The following is a 15,455-nucleotide window of genomic DNA, read 5'->3' on the forward strand; positions in this document are numbered from 1 at the left end:
CCATAGAAATTCAAAACATTTGTTAGAAACGGAGCCTAAGAGATTTATAAATTTACCGAACATTATAACTGGGTTCACTGCCCAGAGAAAGAAAACCCAGCTTACATTCTCTCGAAAGAAACATCGGTTGAGGAATTAACAGAAATGATACTTAGTCGCAGTTTAGTCACGACAAACTTCTGGCCTGGAACTTAGGGATTCCATCTGCGTGACCAAGATTTAGAATTGAGAAGTGAATGCATCACACATAGAACCCAAAGATAAGTTACTAGCCATAAATCGATTTAGCAGTTTAAATTATTGAGAGTCACTTCTTACATTTTAAGATTTGTATTAAAAGCTAGAAATTCTGTTAAACGAAAGAAAGCACTTGATGCCGAAACGATTCAAATAGCGGAAGAATTTCGTATTCCAGATGCAAAAAGCAGAATTTCACGGATCTGAAATATCGAGGTTAACAAATAGTCTCGAAATTAAAGCCGATTTCAGTATTTCTACGTCAGCTTCTTTTTTCTGGACTTGTAAAAAATTCTTAAAGTCAAAGGAAGTTTCGAGAAATCGAACTTAGCGAACTTAGCGTTCCCTTAGCGAAAACATCCTACCCTCTTTCCAAGGAGCTCAAAATTCATCGAACTTTTAGTAAAGCTATAACTTGAGAAAGTTATGCATGGCGGCGTTACCATGACTTGCCACATGGAGGTAAGAAAGTCTAACTTCCTACCTCCATGACTTTCCATGAGGTGAAAGTAAGAAAAGAAAACCATGAGGGTTACCATGAGGTGAAAGTAAGAAAATAAATTGGATTCCTAAATGTCCATAATTGATAAGGAGAGTCATCGAAAAATGTTTGATAATGCTAAGAAACCGCTGAACAGATGTTGAATGTAGAGAAAGCAGAAGACGCTGACTTGCAGCGGAATGAATGTGAACAAGAAAAAGTTTTGGTTCAGAATGTATTGGCAGGCGAACGTTACATAATGTAAGAACAGGGAACCGCGTATCGGCTCATTATGCAAGATAATTTTTGCAAAGTTTGATCTACCTAACAATAGGGCAAATGCAAATAAATACATGCCTACTGCAGGGGGGCAGTTTTATATCTTCCGATCTAGTGGGCCGATTTGAGAAATTTAACTTGCCTTTTACATGTCTCGAAAGCTCAATTTAGGACATATATTTAGATTTATATACGGCATTGTTCTAACATATGCATTTTTACACGAAATCGGACTTTTTCTGGAATAACATAACTATTTTTTCAATATTTCGAATCTAAGACTTAAATTGTATCTAGATATTAAATTTTGCAAAATTCAGTGCAAAACTTCCCAAGAAATTAAAAAATTTATCTTGGCGCACTTTTTTCAATTTGCGTCAAAATTAAATTCTTAATTCATGGCAACCAATTTTCCTTTCCCTCTCATTGTGCATGAGCGGAATAAAAGGTGCATCGTTCATTCTTTCAAATAATTTTAAGAAAGTGCGAAAAACATATTTGGCGTTATTATCGCTTATAACAAATATGTCGAAATTCAAAGCGCGCCAATATATAAATGAGCGTATATTTTCAGAAATTTTGAATAAAAAATTCTAATTTTTTTGCAGGTACGTCTAAACATACATCTATTTTAAGGCGATAGCAAAATAGTTTATAGGTTATAACTCAAAATTTTGTTTTAAACAATTTATAAAAATTACTAAAAAGTACAAATTTAAAACCAATCAGAAAACAGTTGCGAGTTTTACTTGGATTGAACTGTGAAAGAAGGAATCAAGTAAGTTTAATACAAAAAACAGATATTAATAAATATATACTAAATTCAATTAATACTGAGAAGCTAAATTTTTGATAGATAATTTCCTAAAAACTAGTCATGCAATTTTTACAAAACTTGGCACTTTGGCATAATTTGAATCGTGGAATCGAAGTATGAAATATAATAAGTACGTCAAAAAATCCGATTTTGAATCAAAATACATATGTTAGGATAATGTTATAAATAAATATAATATATATTCTAAGTCGGGTTTTCGAGACAGGAGAAACGCAAGTTAAATTTCGTCAATCGGTCCAGTAGAACGGGAAATATAGAATTGCCCTTTCTTCCTTTTTCACATGTACATAGAAAACGATAAAATAAATGTTAGAGATAAAGAATCTCTGATGCTGTGTTTTACTGGATGGGCATTGTGATATTGCTGTTCTAATGTGGAGCATATAGGCGTATAACTATTTCGATTTGTTAAAAAAAAAAAAAAAAAAAAAAAAAAAAAAAAAAAAATTATGAACTTCATACCGATGAATGAGTTCAAACCATGCCTTAAGAGTTAGTTAAGAACATGATTAATATTAAATTTTTAAAATATTTGATTTGAATTTTGATAGCTTGCAGTCGTACACATTAACGTGAAATAATGCCAGAACTAGATAGATTAAAATGGAAGAACCTCATTGAGAACAATAGTTTCTAAAGTGTTAAAGAAAATCGAGTACAGTTTAGCACAGAAAGATACAGATGAATTATGCAGGCTGCATGAACTGTTACTAGAATGAAAAAATAGTCTGAAAGAATTAGACGAGGCAATTCATTCTGTAGTTGAGACAGATTGGAAGCGAATGCAGTTAGTTCTGAGGAACATCATGAAAAATGTTCCCGAGCATTTAAATGACTTGATCGAGTGTTAGAAGAGGATAAAATAAATATTTAAGATCCTGAGCAAAACAAGGTTAGACTGCAAAATAGTACATAAAGTACAGTAAAACTTCGAAAACTAGTGTTAGAAAAATATTCACTTGACCCTAATAAATTCACGGACTAATCCTAATAAATTAGTCTTAGTTACGAAAGCATTATAGACAAAAATAAAAGTCTTAGTGAGACAGAAAAATTCGCGTATCTGAAAACATTGCTCATAGGTGCCGCGAGTAATGTACCTTCTTCGTTAGAATTAAACAAAAAGAATTATGATGAAAGTATAAAAACTTTAAAGAAAAGATTCAGGAAAAAAGAAATAATAATTAGTCAATTCATAAACAAGCTGTTAAATCTAGAACCAGTAAAGAGTTCAAATAATAGCTTTACGTAGGTTTTTATGATGAAATCGAAACTGGAGTTCGGAAGCACAAAGTGTTACGAAAGGTTATTTTGGTCATTTATTAATATATAAGGCAAACAGGTACAGTCTTGCAGATTTCTTTGCTCCTGACGAAGAGGAGCCTGTACCTTTTTTCCCACGAAATCGATTGAAATCTTTACTAAATCTATGCCAAACTCAAGGTTCTTGCGTTTCTAATTTTACATTTCACTTGGCGTATTTCTCTGCAGTTTTCATCAGCAAACCTTCTAAATCACTTTTGGATTTGCTGAAGGAAGCATTATTATTATTATTATATTATTTAAGGTCAATAATGAATTTATGTCCACCTACTGAAGTGTCTGGTCAGCTTACAGTTGATGATGATGTCCTTGTTTATGACAGTCGCTTTCCTAGGAGTTTATGAACAATAGGTAAGATAATACAAACTTATCCTGGCAGAGATGGTAAGGTTCACTCCTGTTGCATAAAAACTCGAAAAGGTAACCTAAAGAGACTAGTGCAATTGTTGTATAACCTTCAAGTGTATTCTTATTAGTAAAGACTATAACTGTGCAATACTTTGATTTTGTTGTTTTGCATATATATCACTTATTGATTGTTGGTGATTTTTTAGGTTGTATGAGTATTGCGAATTTTGATTTTAATATAACTGATTCATGTTTCTTATTTAGTAATTAACTGTACAAGTTGAATTAATGTGTTTAGACATTACTTAATTGTTACTTGGAATTCGATGATGTTTAATAGTGTTTAAAATGTTGTGGTCTATTCAGCAATATTGATTTATTTTGTATTTGGTTTGTGTGAAGTTACGAGTTCACAGGGAGTGCTGGAAGTAGAGAAAGTAGATGGCGCTGCTTTGCAGTGGAATGAATGTAAACAAGAAAAAGTTTTGGTTCAGAATGTTATTGGTAGGCGAATGTTAAGAAAAGGAAACCGCGTATCAGCCCATTATGCAATATAATTTTTTCGAAGGCTGCCCACCTAATTAATAAGACAAATGTATATAACGATATATATATATATAACTATATAATAAATGTTAGTAATATAGAATCATGTGATGCTGCATTTTACGGGATGGGTCGCCTTGTAATATTGCTGTTCTAATATCAGGTAACAGCTCTGCTACCGAACGATCGAATTCCAGATTTATGCATCAATTTGACATCTTGGAGTTGATTTTGCCTATCCTATCTACAGAGTGTATCAGTATAGCGTTGACAAACTTTCAGGAGAGACAGAATACACGTACACGATGGGAAATCACATAGGAATGCATGGTCGGAAACGCTTTCCTGGTGCGGTAGAGACGACACAAGAGTCAAGAAAGAAGGATACGAACGGCGTAAGGAAACATGTTTATTATTCGAAGTACAACAAAAACAAAGAAAAAACAACATAAAGAGACAACGATCATCATTAAAGAATGTGTTCAAAGTTATGACTCGGACCGTGATGCAGCAACCGCGCGTCATGCATCTTCCATTCGTGATGCAGATCTTCATGCGGAGATGTGAGGCCTGCATCATGGTCCGGGGGCGCAATTTCGAACATCTTTTTTAATGACGATCGTTGTTTGTTTTTGTTCTTATTTGTAGGTTTTGCTGTACTAAACATAATAAAACATGTTTTGTCTCACTATTTGTGTCCTTCCTTTTTTGCTTTTTGTGTCGTCACTACCGCGGCAGGAAAGCGTTTCAGACCATGCATCCCTATGTGGTTTCTCATCGTCTAGCTGTACTTTATCTCTCCTGAAAGTATGTCAACTCTGTAATGATACACTCTGTATGTAAAGGGTGGTAAAAAAGAGAAAAATCTTACATCGCGTTATTCACATGTGTAGTAGCAAAGGCAACCCACTTAGAACTGGTGACATCACTCTCGGTAAAATGTTTTTACTGGCCTTCAGAAGACTTATTGCCAAAAGAGGAAATTGCTCTGTAATTTATTCGGATAGCACTAAAACATTTAAGAAAGCCAATTCAGAGCTACAACATTTTTCGAAAATTTTAAAGGACTCTAAATTTCAAAATTTCATTGTCACTCAAGGTATTATTTAGAAATTCCTGGTTGAACAAGCCCCATGGTAGGGAGATTTCTATGAGAGTCTCTAAAATCTGTAAAAGTTCCTCTAAGGAAAATACTCTGACTAGCGTGCCTCACTTTTAAAGAACTAAAAGCAACTGTGGCAGAAATAGAAATGGTTTTGAATATGAGACTTTTGACATATTTAAACAATGACATAAATGAACCCAAACTAATGACACATTTCACTTTCTTAACTTTGGAAAAATGACTAAATATCTCTTAAATTGCGTCGAAATAGATGGAAAAGTTTCTTGAGAATCTTTAACATAGATAAAAAAATGTACTAGACAGAGCTACTTGAATGACTCTGAAAGAAGTGAAAAGAACACTATTTGCTGGACTTAAAAGACTGTGCATCATTTGGGGACTCCTAGAACTTCAAAGATTTAAAGATTGGCAAGTTGTTCTGATTGAAGGATTATCAAAGTCCAAGTTTCTATGGGATTTAATAATCATTCAAGAACTGTTAATTGAAACAGACGGATAGACAAGTGCATGTGCTGTCAAAACGTCCAAAGGGTTGTATAAAAAAAACCATTTTAAATTTTGTATACATTTGAAGTGACTAATGAACAATAGCAAAATGTCATACCCTTTTGTTAAATCATTTGATTTAGACAATCTTATTTATAATTCATTAATAATATTTGATTCAATATATGTTTATTTAATGCAACTGTTTATATTTTTGTTTCATATGATTAGGAATAGTTTAGATTTCCCGAACTGTGTTAGAAATACAACTAATGTTAATTAATAAATATAATTGATATGATATTAAGCTTTCTGGAATGATAATATAATGATTGTAATTTTGAGTATATATTCTATTTATTTTACCTTACTAATTGTTTATTTCGTAATTATATTCTAGAATGTCCATCGATTCATGTGCCTGTATTAATTGCTAAATGAACAATTTGAACATATATTTGTTATAACTCAATTGAAATCAATGTTGAATATATTGATATAAATTTGATAAAAGTTAGATTGATGTGAACTCTTGACAGAGTTCAGGTGGGGAGTGTGTGAAAATTGTTTTAATTATCAATAGATGGCGTTAGCGTCGCGCATAAAAACGTGACGTGCCTTTTTCGCTTTCCGCAAACTCCCCGCCACACCGTCTCCTCCTTTGATTTCAGACGGTAAGTTGGATAGGAGAAATCAAGTTTCGCTTAAATGATTCGATTATTTGATTATCACCATATTTCGATTCGATTTGATTAAATTTAAACTGAACCACGGATGAATGTAAATTAACATAAATATTATATAAATATTAAACATCTTCCTTTTTAAACCATTTCATATCGATCATTTGCGTCACACGGAAAGCCGAATCGAAATTCGCTCATAACATTCAGTAAAAAGCCTCTCACTTATCTGTCACCTAGGGATTATATCTGCACAAACTCTTTGGCAGTACTGAAGACAATTAAAATGTCACAGGCACATCTGACATCAATTTCAAGGCTGTTAAAACCAAACTCTTGCAATTACTTCGCATGCAAAATAATTAGTATTTGCTTCGCTTGAATAGGGGGAAACGATTTTTCAGGGCTTAGGCACTGCAATTAATCATTACATGAAAAACAAAGGCTAAATGGCCGATCAAGAACTAGCAACTACGCGGCCAAAAGAAATGCGTACTTTTTACAGAAATTTCGTCGGAAACGGAAAGGAAATGTCGGAGAAACCTGCAACTTACTGACTAACAGTTCGAAAGTAATTTTATTTTTGTAATGTTTTCTATAAATGATTATTTTTGCATTTTTTATAAAAAGATTTAATGCAACAAAAGCGCAATATGTTTTATAATAAGTTGAAACAAACAAAAAGATTATCAGATTAGTGGTCAAGACTTTTATCATCGCTAATTATCCGTTACAATCACATGAAACGATAACTGTGCTATCAAATTAATAATATTTTAGATGATATTTCTAACGTGAATTCTCTTTAGAGGCATTACAATGTCAGTTTTAATTATGACTAACATTAGCTCATAAAGTACTTTAAATTATTTGTCAGGTACATTCCTTATATCTCAGCAAATATATATACATGTTAAAAATGCATATTATAATATCTGAATATTCAAGCTGTAAACAGGTAATACATTACATTTGAAAGAATGCATATAATTAAAATAAAATAGATTCATATATATGGTTTATGCATTCCATGTAATATATATATACATATATATATATATATATAAACGTGTTGAACCTTTTGGAGCAGCAGCTCTTGGTAACTTTTAGGCGAGCTTACTACAATTTATATATATATATATATATAATAAAGAAACTTAGCATACTGTTCAACTTACCACCACTTCTACCCCTCGAAAGTTTTATAGCAGGAGATAAGCTGTCAGGCGAACTAAGTAGATGTGGAAGGAAATGATGAATTGACGGCAATTGAAGATCAACTCCCCCTTGTATGCCTGCAAGTAGCTGCTGAGAATCTTTAAATAATGTACCTAAGCTTGCACGAAATGAACTATTCACACTATCTAATTTACTGGCTGCATGTAGGAGATTGCCAAAGTTCTGCCTTAAATTAACAATATCACTTCTTCTTTCTAAGTTCAACATCTCGGCATGTTTTAATCTCTCATAAAGTTCAACAATTTTTTGATTTAATATGTGTTCTTCTGAAAGATCTGCGGATAAAAGAAAAGAGAAAAATTATTGACTAAAATAACATAAAATATCACAAAAATCTTGGACACTTCCGGCAAATAGTACTAAATTAATACAGTTGGAAATGCTCTCGACCATAAGAAAAAGCTTTTCTAAATGTTATAAAAAATTCCGAAATTGTCACCGATGCACAAAAGAGAATATTTTAATTTGCTATAGTTCAATTGAGAAAATAAAATAACAAAAAATGAGCGTTTATAACAATTTAAGAAATTAAAGAAATAAGATAAATACAAAACATCAGAATAAATTATACAAATTTGCTCTGCCTATTTTCTAAGACAAAATAACATGAAGGAATGGCGAAAAAATACGTTGTAAAAGAAAGACGACTGTTTAAATCAATTTCGGCAAAGCACGTGAGAGCTATCTACCTACGGGAAAGGATGTCTTCGAGAAGCAATCTCTCAGGGATGGCTAGGGGTCATGTTAAATATGGGAAAGCAATGATATAGGGGGATAAGAAGAAAAACAGAATTTAATGCATTCAGCGGATATGAATACCACCGGTAATTCAGAGTGAAAGGCCATCATTGTACCCTAAGGATAGCGCGTATTCTTCGAGGCCTACGGGGATACTACTTCATTCTTTTTAACATTGCTTGCAAGCAAGTAACTTTTGATTAACAACGTATTTGATTTATGCAGTATGGCACACAAAGTAACACAAAAACTTGCAATATAAAGCACACTCGCAAAAAATGACCGTAATATAATTACGCTGATTGTTAAAATGACTCCTCATTATTAAAAGAGACAGAAGAGATGGAAAAGACCTTTATTTAATAAGTGTCTCAAATATCCTCGTAAAACTATTGCTAATTCCCATGGCATATAATTAATTAAATATTTTCCTAAACACCTCGCAGCTCATTTCAAATGCTACAGTCAGTGAGCTGAGTATATTAATATACGTAGAAAACGATATATACAGGGTGCGGCAGCGTTCATAGCATAATTTGACTTGCGTAGCACAGTGACGTACTGCATGAATGCACGCCAGCTCGTGCCGCATTCGTGTACTAATGAGCTGCCATTTCGAGTGTGACAGTGATATGGATCGCTGGAGTGCACAGCATCGTGCCTTTGCTGTTGAAAGTTATTTCAAAAATAACTACTCTGTTATTGCTACCCAGCGTCTATTTCGGCAACATTTCAACTTGGGACGTTATGGGAAAGTTCCAGATGGACGGACCATTGCGTCAGACATTTCCAGGTAGAGTAATTTCCCGTTTTCGTGATATTTTCTAGCCGCCTCGCTCACCTAATCTTTCATGTGCCGACTTTGGGGGTACCTGAAGCAAGAAGTTTACCGAGCACGTTGTGCCACCATTCCTGAGTTGAAGGATCGCATCCGAACTGCCGTCGGCAATGTCCCAGGGAATACGTTACGCCGAGATATGGCAAGCTTCCAACGCCGCCTAGATGAAGGTGTTGTGCAGAGGGAGCATCATATTCAAAAAGTAATCCACGCAATGGACAATGACATTAGTAAATGGCATACCTTTAACTATTAATTGACATAAGAAGGTAATAAATAAATTACAGTTACTGCCTTATGGTGTGTTTTTAATATCCTACTATGAACGCTGCCGCACCCTATATAAGGCTGCAGCTTTGCCCGTACACAGATCTTTTTTATCAGCGATAATCTCCAGCTTGTTCCTAACAATATCAACACAGATAAAATTAGCATGCTTTTCGGTTTGGTTTGGGTATACTTTTACTAGGGACACCTTGTATATAACTATTAACTGATTAATATCGCAGAAGCAGTAACACCAATTCAAAATACACTCGTGCAGTTGCACATTATGTCCTATTTCTGAAAAAAACTGAAGGATAAATTTTAATGGAATTTAGTATGAAGATACATTTATAACAGCGAAAGAGACGTACTGTTCAAAAGTCATTATAGGTATGATTAGTCATTTCATGATCATCAGTAAAGCACAAAATTCAGGGATATAAAAAATCCACGTTGTGAAAGCGAACTGAAAATGAATCTAATATAAGATATGGTCCCCTCTATAACAGAGAAAGAGACGTACCGTTCAAAAGTCATTTTAGGTACGGATGATAATCAGTAAAGCTCAAAGTGAAGGAATGTAAAAATTCCAAGTTGTGATAGTGATCTGAAAATGAATCTAATATAAGATATGGTCCCTTCTCAAAGCAAGACAGGGAGTGCAGTGACAGCATACTGGACAGGAGGCAGTTGAGTCCATGTGGCAGCCAATCCCACTCCAAGGCAGTTTTTTAACTTCGGGATGGTTCTCGGAGGGGGATGGCGAGATAATATTGCCTTCCCAAGAGCGTCCTACACATGCTCTGTTGGGTTAAGGTGAGGAGATCTGGCTGATTAATCTATAAGGCGAATATCCTCATTTTCCAGGCAATCGTCGACCAGCTATGCCCTGTGTGGACGAAAGTCTTCATTCATTAGCAGGAACCCAGGACCAAAAAAGTCGAACCGCCCCTAAAAAGTCGAACCTAGGCCTCTAAGATCTCTCTATACTTCATAGCAGTCAGGGTTCACAAATTGCCAATCGTCCGCTGTCGATGAAATTATGCTCATAAGGTATAATATTCACATTCTTACGTAAGAGAACTTTTCTTTATATCAATTCAAAACTTCACTAAGAATTTTCATCCACAACAGAGCTGAGAATGAACTAAATATTTTAAATATGCATATTTATTTATTTATGACAATACACAGAAAAAGTAGATTAATTTGAATAACTCTGTAAAGTCATTAGGATTTTTATTTGGAAGCAAGAGAGATTGAAAAATTAGCAAGGCTTTCGCCGGGAATCGAACCGTGAACCTCTCAATTACGCGCTGAGCGTGCAGACCACTACACCACGAGGGCTCGCTAAGAAGGCGGGAGGAATACTTCATATACTCCCCCCTTTTAAAGGGCGACTGGGGTTTTTAGGGGGACCCAATCGCCAAATGGTGGGTGAGGAGAATCATCATCCAACACCCTTTTAGTTTGGGTGCCACTGTAGAGCCATTAGGATTTTTTTGGAAGCAAGAGCGATTGAAAAATTAGCAACGCTTTTGCCGTGAATCGAACCGCGGACTTGAAAATCACGCGCTGAGCGTGCAGACCATTACACCACGAAGGCTCGCTAAGAAAGCGGGAAAAATAACTTATAACTCTAAGAAATCTGATACTTCCTTGAAACATTTACTACATACTACACATTCTTCGATTATAGGATGCGCAAAGCCAAACAAATAAAATTCAATAAAGTAAAACCTTCAAGTTGCAGGGATCAATTTGACAAATGAATAAGTTTCCGCTTTATGATTCATCTGGATCCACTAAGGTGTGACAACTAGGTCAATACAATTGCGGTGACGATGGTATACATAATAGAAGAAGGACAGTCTGTTAAGATTGCCATCAGGTCTATTAGTACCATTAGTGCCTACTTTGCTAAAGTTAAAACGCGTAAAATTGAAGCATTACACACCATTGGGTTCAATAGTTTCTACTGCCTCATCCAAGGACAAGGGCAAATAAATTAGTTCTTTATTCGAATTTCTGACAGAACAAAAAGGAAAATACACTATAATTTGATTGCAATCACATAATGCCGTAAAGGCGGATCAGGAAATCATCCCGAGGAAAATTGAGCGATTTTGATCTGATTACCGTTCTTTTCTGTTAAAAAGAGTAGTTTATACTGCGTTAATAGTTAAATATTTTAATACCTCTGGTTTGTAAGAGCCAAATCTCTTTCTCACATAAATGCCCACCCCCTCCAATAACAGGCCCTCAGCCGAATAATGAAAAAGAAAGATAGCGAGCATAATAATTGCCTTAAAGAAAGATAAAATAAATTACGTAATGTTAAAACACGAATAATTTGCACCGTGCGTTTTAATCGATAAGCTTCTCGTCTGGGAGCGCAAAGCGATTAAACTGACTATTTAAAGACCAGCAAATGGAAAATATGTATTTCAGGAGGTATATATATATGAAAAAGTTAATATGAATGGGTAACGGAAACAGTACACTTTTCAAAGCATGATTCAAGATCGAATGACGAATCAAGATCGATCGAAATGACGCGTATAAATAGCACATAAAGGAAAAACAAACAATACGTAAAACAAAATACATTTTTATTAAATTTCTCGGCGAGTAAAATCTGTTTGATCTTCTCACTTTCACCACAAACTCTTATTTTGGAGTATGTATCGAATTTATGCTTTTAATCAGTTTATTAAGCTTTTAAAACAGTTAATTCAGTTGTTCTGTTTTTTAAGCGTTATCGTAGTTTTCTTCACTTTATTTCGATATAAGGCGTTAAGTAGCATATGAATGGTTCTAACTACAGAGCTATCATAAAAGATTAATTCCATTATATATTTAAAAGCAGTACACGTACAAATAAATAACAGGGTGGCGATAAAAAAAACTTCCGCGATATATGGACCTGGCGGCCTATCCACTCACCAATCGAAAAGAAATTTCAGATACTGTTACTTGAAGCTCAGCGTTCCAGATTGTGATGATTTAAAACAAAAGAGCTCTCATGGTTTTCGAAACTTATGAACGGCAAACTCACTTTTTTCTGGCGCAAATCGATCAGCGCGCTAAAAAACCAAAAATGGCGTTGGAACAATACACACAGGATAAAAATTGTCGGCGTAAAACATTTGAGAAGAAGAGCATTGTAATAAACCAGTAACAATACAAGAGAGGCGTGGGAAAAATTTTTTATTGGTGTTGGTGTATTTAATTATGGCAAAGCACACTAGGGCTATCTGCCTAAGGGGAGGGATGCCTTCGTGGAGGACTTTCTAAGGGAAACTGGCTCGTATACCCATTACGCATGGGGAAAACCACGAAAACACCCATGCATCCAGCCCATTCGCGGGATTCGAACCTCGGACCGAACTACCAGTGTTCAGCGACTTTAGCGCTCGGCTGCTGGTGGGCCTATTGTTGCAATATGATTTTGACTCTAAGTACAAACGGTGATAGTAGACCTACAGGATCAAAAACTCTTCCTATTGCTTGTAAGACAAAACTTTTAGTATTAACTTGTTTTGATTCTTTGTCTCGTTATTTTGGCTTTGTTTAGCGCAAGCCAAAATAACAAGTCAAAGAATTGCACAAACTCGGTATCCATGTACAGCCAAAAATCGCCAAGGGTACCCTAAAATATACTTTTACCAATATATTTGAAAACAGAGCTTCAATTTGTGTTTACAATTAAATGTTGAAGTCGTTATATAATTAGATAATAATAATTATTATTATATTTTTATACATATTTAATAATTAGATTTTTTTCATAGTAACATTCCTATGAGTTTAATAAGTGAACAAATCCTTCATTTACAAATAACGTAATAAATATTTACCTGTTTAGTTAAAAGCAAGTCCATGCTTTTTACTAGAATATTTTGCATAAATATATATTTAATACTTTTCATTTTCGGCATGTGCAAATCTTTAATTTCTGAGCATTCGCCACATTTTTCGAGTAAGGTAATTTACAATAACTTAGCCGTTGAAAGTTCTTTTTGCTCTTCTTCAGAATCGCTAGTTTTAACATTTTTGTGTTCTTTTTGATCCGCCAATTCCTTGACTTCATCACTAGAAAGACGTTCTACTGTTTCTTGCAAAATTTCTTCGACATATTCCACATTTACTTGTGGAATTGTTGTCAATTCAAAGGAGAAGTCCAGTCTTCGAAAGACTCCAAAAATTTTAAGATGTTATATATCGGTATATCGATTGGTGAAATAAATGACGATCTCTGCCTAGGATTACCTAGGAATTATTACGAAAGATACAGTCTCATGTGAAAAAAAGTATTAACTGCAGTCTATTACTGTGAATGATTGCGAAAATTGTGACGAAACTGTATAAAACTGACTTTACTTGCTTACAGATGGGGAATTAATTTTGAAAGACACCCGTATTTGAGAAAGTTGTGATAAATCTCCTAACCAAATACAAGCAGGAAAGTTTAACTCAAAAAAAGTAAAATCCTCAGATTTCTAATTTTTTTCCAAACTGAAAGAGCCCCAGCGTGGCAAGGATTTTCCTTTTGAAAGAGTATTTACCCAAGACATTCAAGGACTAAAAGGAAGAGTGTAACTTCCAAAACATTGGAACACGATTGTTGTGAAGTAAAAGGTATTGCACAGAATGAATGTAAGCAGGCACTCTGAAATATAATTAACGTGAGAAACAAATATTATTAGATAGCATTATTTTTTTAAAGTACAATTTTTTTAAAGTACTTGTATACTTACTTTGTGCTATTCCGATGGCCATTGTCTGCTTTCAGAGTAACGTAGCCGTGATAGTAATTGGCCGAAATGAAATTATTTGCAATTTTGTTTGCTATTCTGGCGAGTGCGGCGACAGTTTGAAATCAAACTGAATGATTACATACATATTATATAATTGAGAAATTAAATTTGTGATTAATAGAAGAAATGTCACTGTATGGTTTATATTTAAAAAATTAAACTACAGTTTAAGAGACCAAACGGCCACAAGTAGCTCGAGAGCCGCAGTTTGGTCATGCCTGTTATATACCTTCAATTCAGATTTTTTATCAAACTTGCAATCTCACTAAAAATTTCCGAGACCCACAATTTGAATACCACTAATGTACTTAATAACATTCACGTAAGAACAAAAAATTTAATTTAAAAGCGACATTCATCACAGTTACCCCAGATTTTCCATCGTCAACACTTTATTTAACAATTATTATAATTTAAAAAAAAAAAAAAAAAAAAAAAAAAACCATACATCTCGTTAGAAACTGGAAAACGACCCTCAGAAGAATAGCCAAACATTAATATTTTAATGATTCCATAAATTTAAAATTTCACATGAAATGATATTGAATTTCCGTTTATCTATCTTGCACAAAAAACAGGGATAATCGAAAAACAGACCAGTAATATTGAAATTAATTAACAGATATCATAAAAAATTTAATTTTTCAAAGGGTTCATATGAGCGATATACAGTGCACTGCTTAAAATGGAGTTGGATTAAATTAATAAAATTAGTCCACATTTTATTCCAAAAAAATTCTGTTCAGTTCACATATGAATAATATACAGCCACAACGGCATTCTTTTAGTCAATTCAAGAGCAAAGCTATGACGTCATTAAATTCAAACCTATTTTATTCAACCATTTAGTCTAAGAACTTGTCTATATATCTCAGTGTCCCGGCTTGGCCTTATCTAATTCAGCGGTCGCCCAATGATGGTCCGCAGAAAAATTGGGACATTATTGATATTTTTATGAAGATTCAATTTAAAAAATGACAAATAACAAAATCTATTATGGAAGATGGATTATACTTTTTTTTTTCCTTAAATTTTAGCTACTACTTTTACAGAAATTCCTTCAATGGTTAGGTTAGGTTAGGTTAGGTTATTTAATTTCGGCAAAGCCTCGAGGGCTATCTGCCCAAGAGGAGGGATGCCTTCGTGGAGAACTTTCTAAGGGAAACTGGTTCGTATACACGTTACACATGGGGAAAACCACGAAAA

At 34.1% G+C, this 15,455-nt stretch overlaps 1 protein-coding gene across 4 annotated transcripts in view; it reads right to left on the reverse strand.

The window, feature by feature from the left end:
* Positions 1-15,455, reverse strand: part of Mgat4a (alpha-1,3-mannosyl-glycoprotein 4-beta-N-acetylglucosaminyltransferase a) — a 329,166-nt gene that overhangs the window by 138,329 nt on the left and 175,382 nt on the right. For 3 of the 4 annotated variants that reach the window (XM_085809615.1, XM_085809614.1, XM_085809616.1), the window contains exon 2: positions 7,526-7,861. The exons of the other annotated variant lie outside the window; for it this stretch is intronic. In XM_085809615.1, coding sequence (XP_085665741.1) covers positions 7,526-7,861 — 336 coding nt within the window. The remainder of the gene's footprint in view (positions 1-7,525; positions 7,862-15,455) is intronic. 4 annotated transcript variants of the gene reach the window in all.

Source organism: Stegodyphus dumicola, chromosome X2 (assembly GCF_044657685.1).
Source record: "Stegodyphus dumicola isolate Sdum_Otavi_A_Nest chromosome X2, ASM4465768v1".
Taxonomy (NCBI): Eukaryota; Metazoa; Arthropoda; class Arachnida; order Araneae; family Eresidae; genus Stegodyphus; species Stegodyphus dumicola.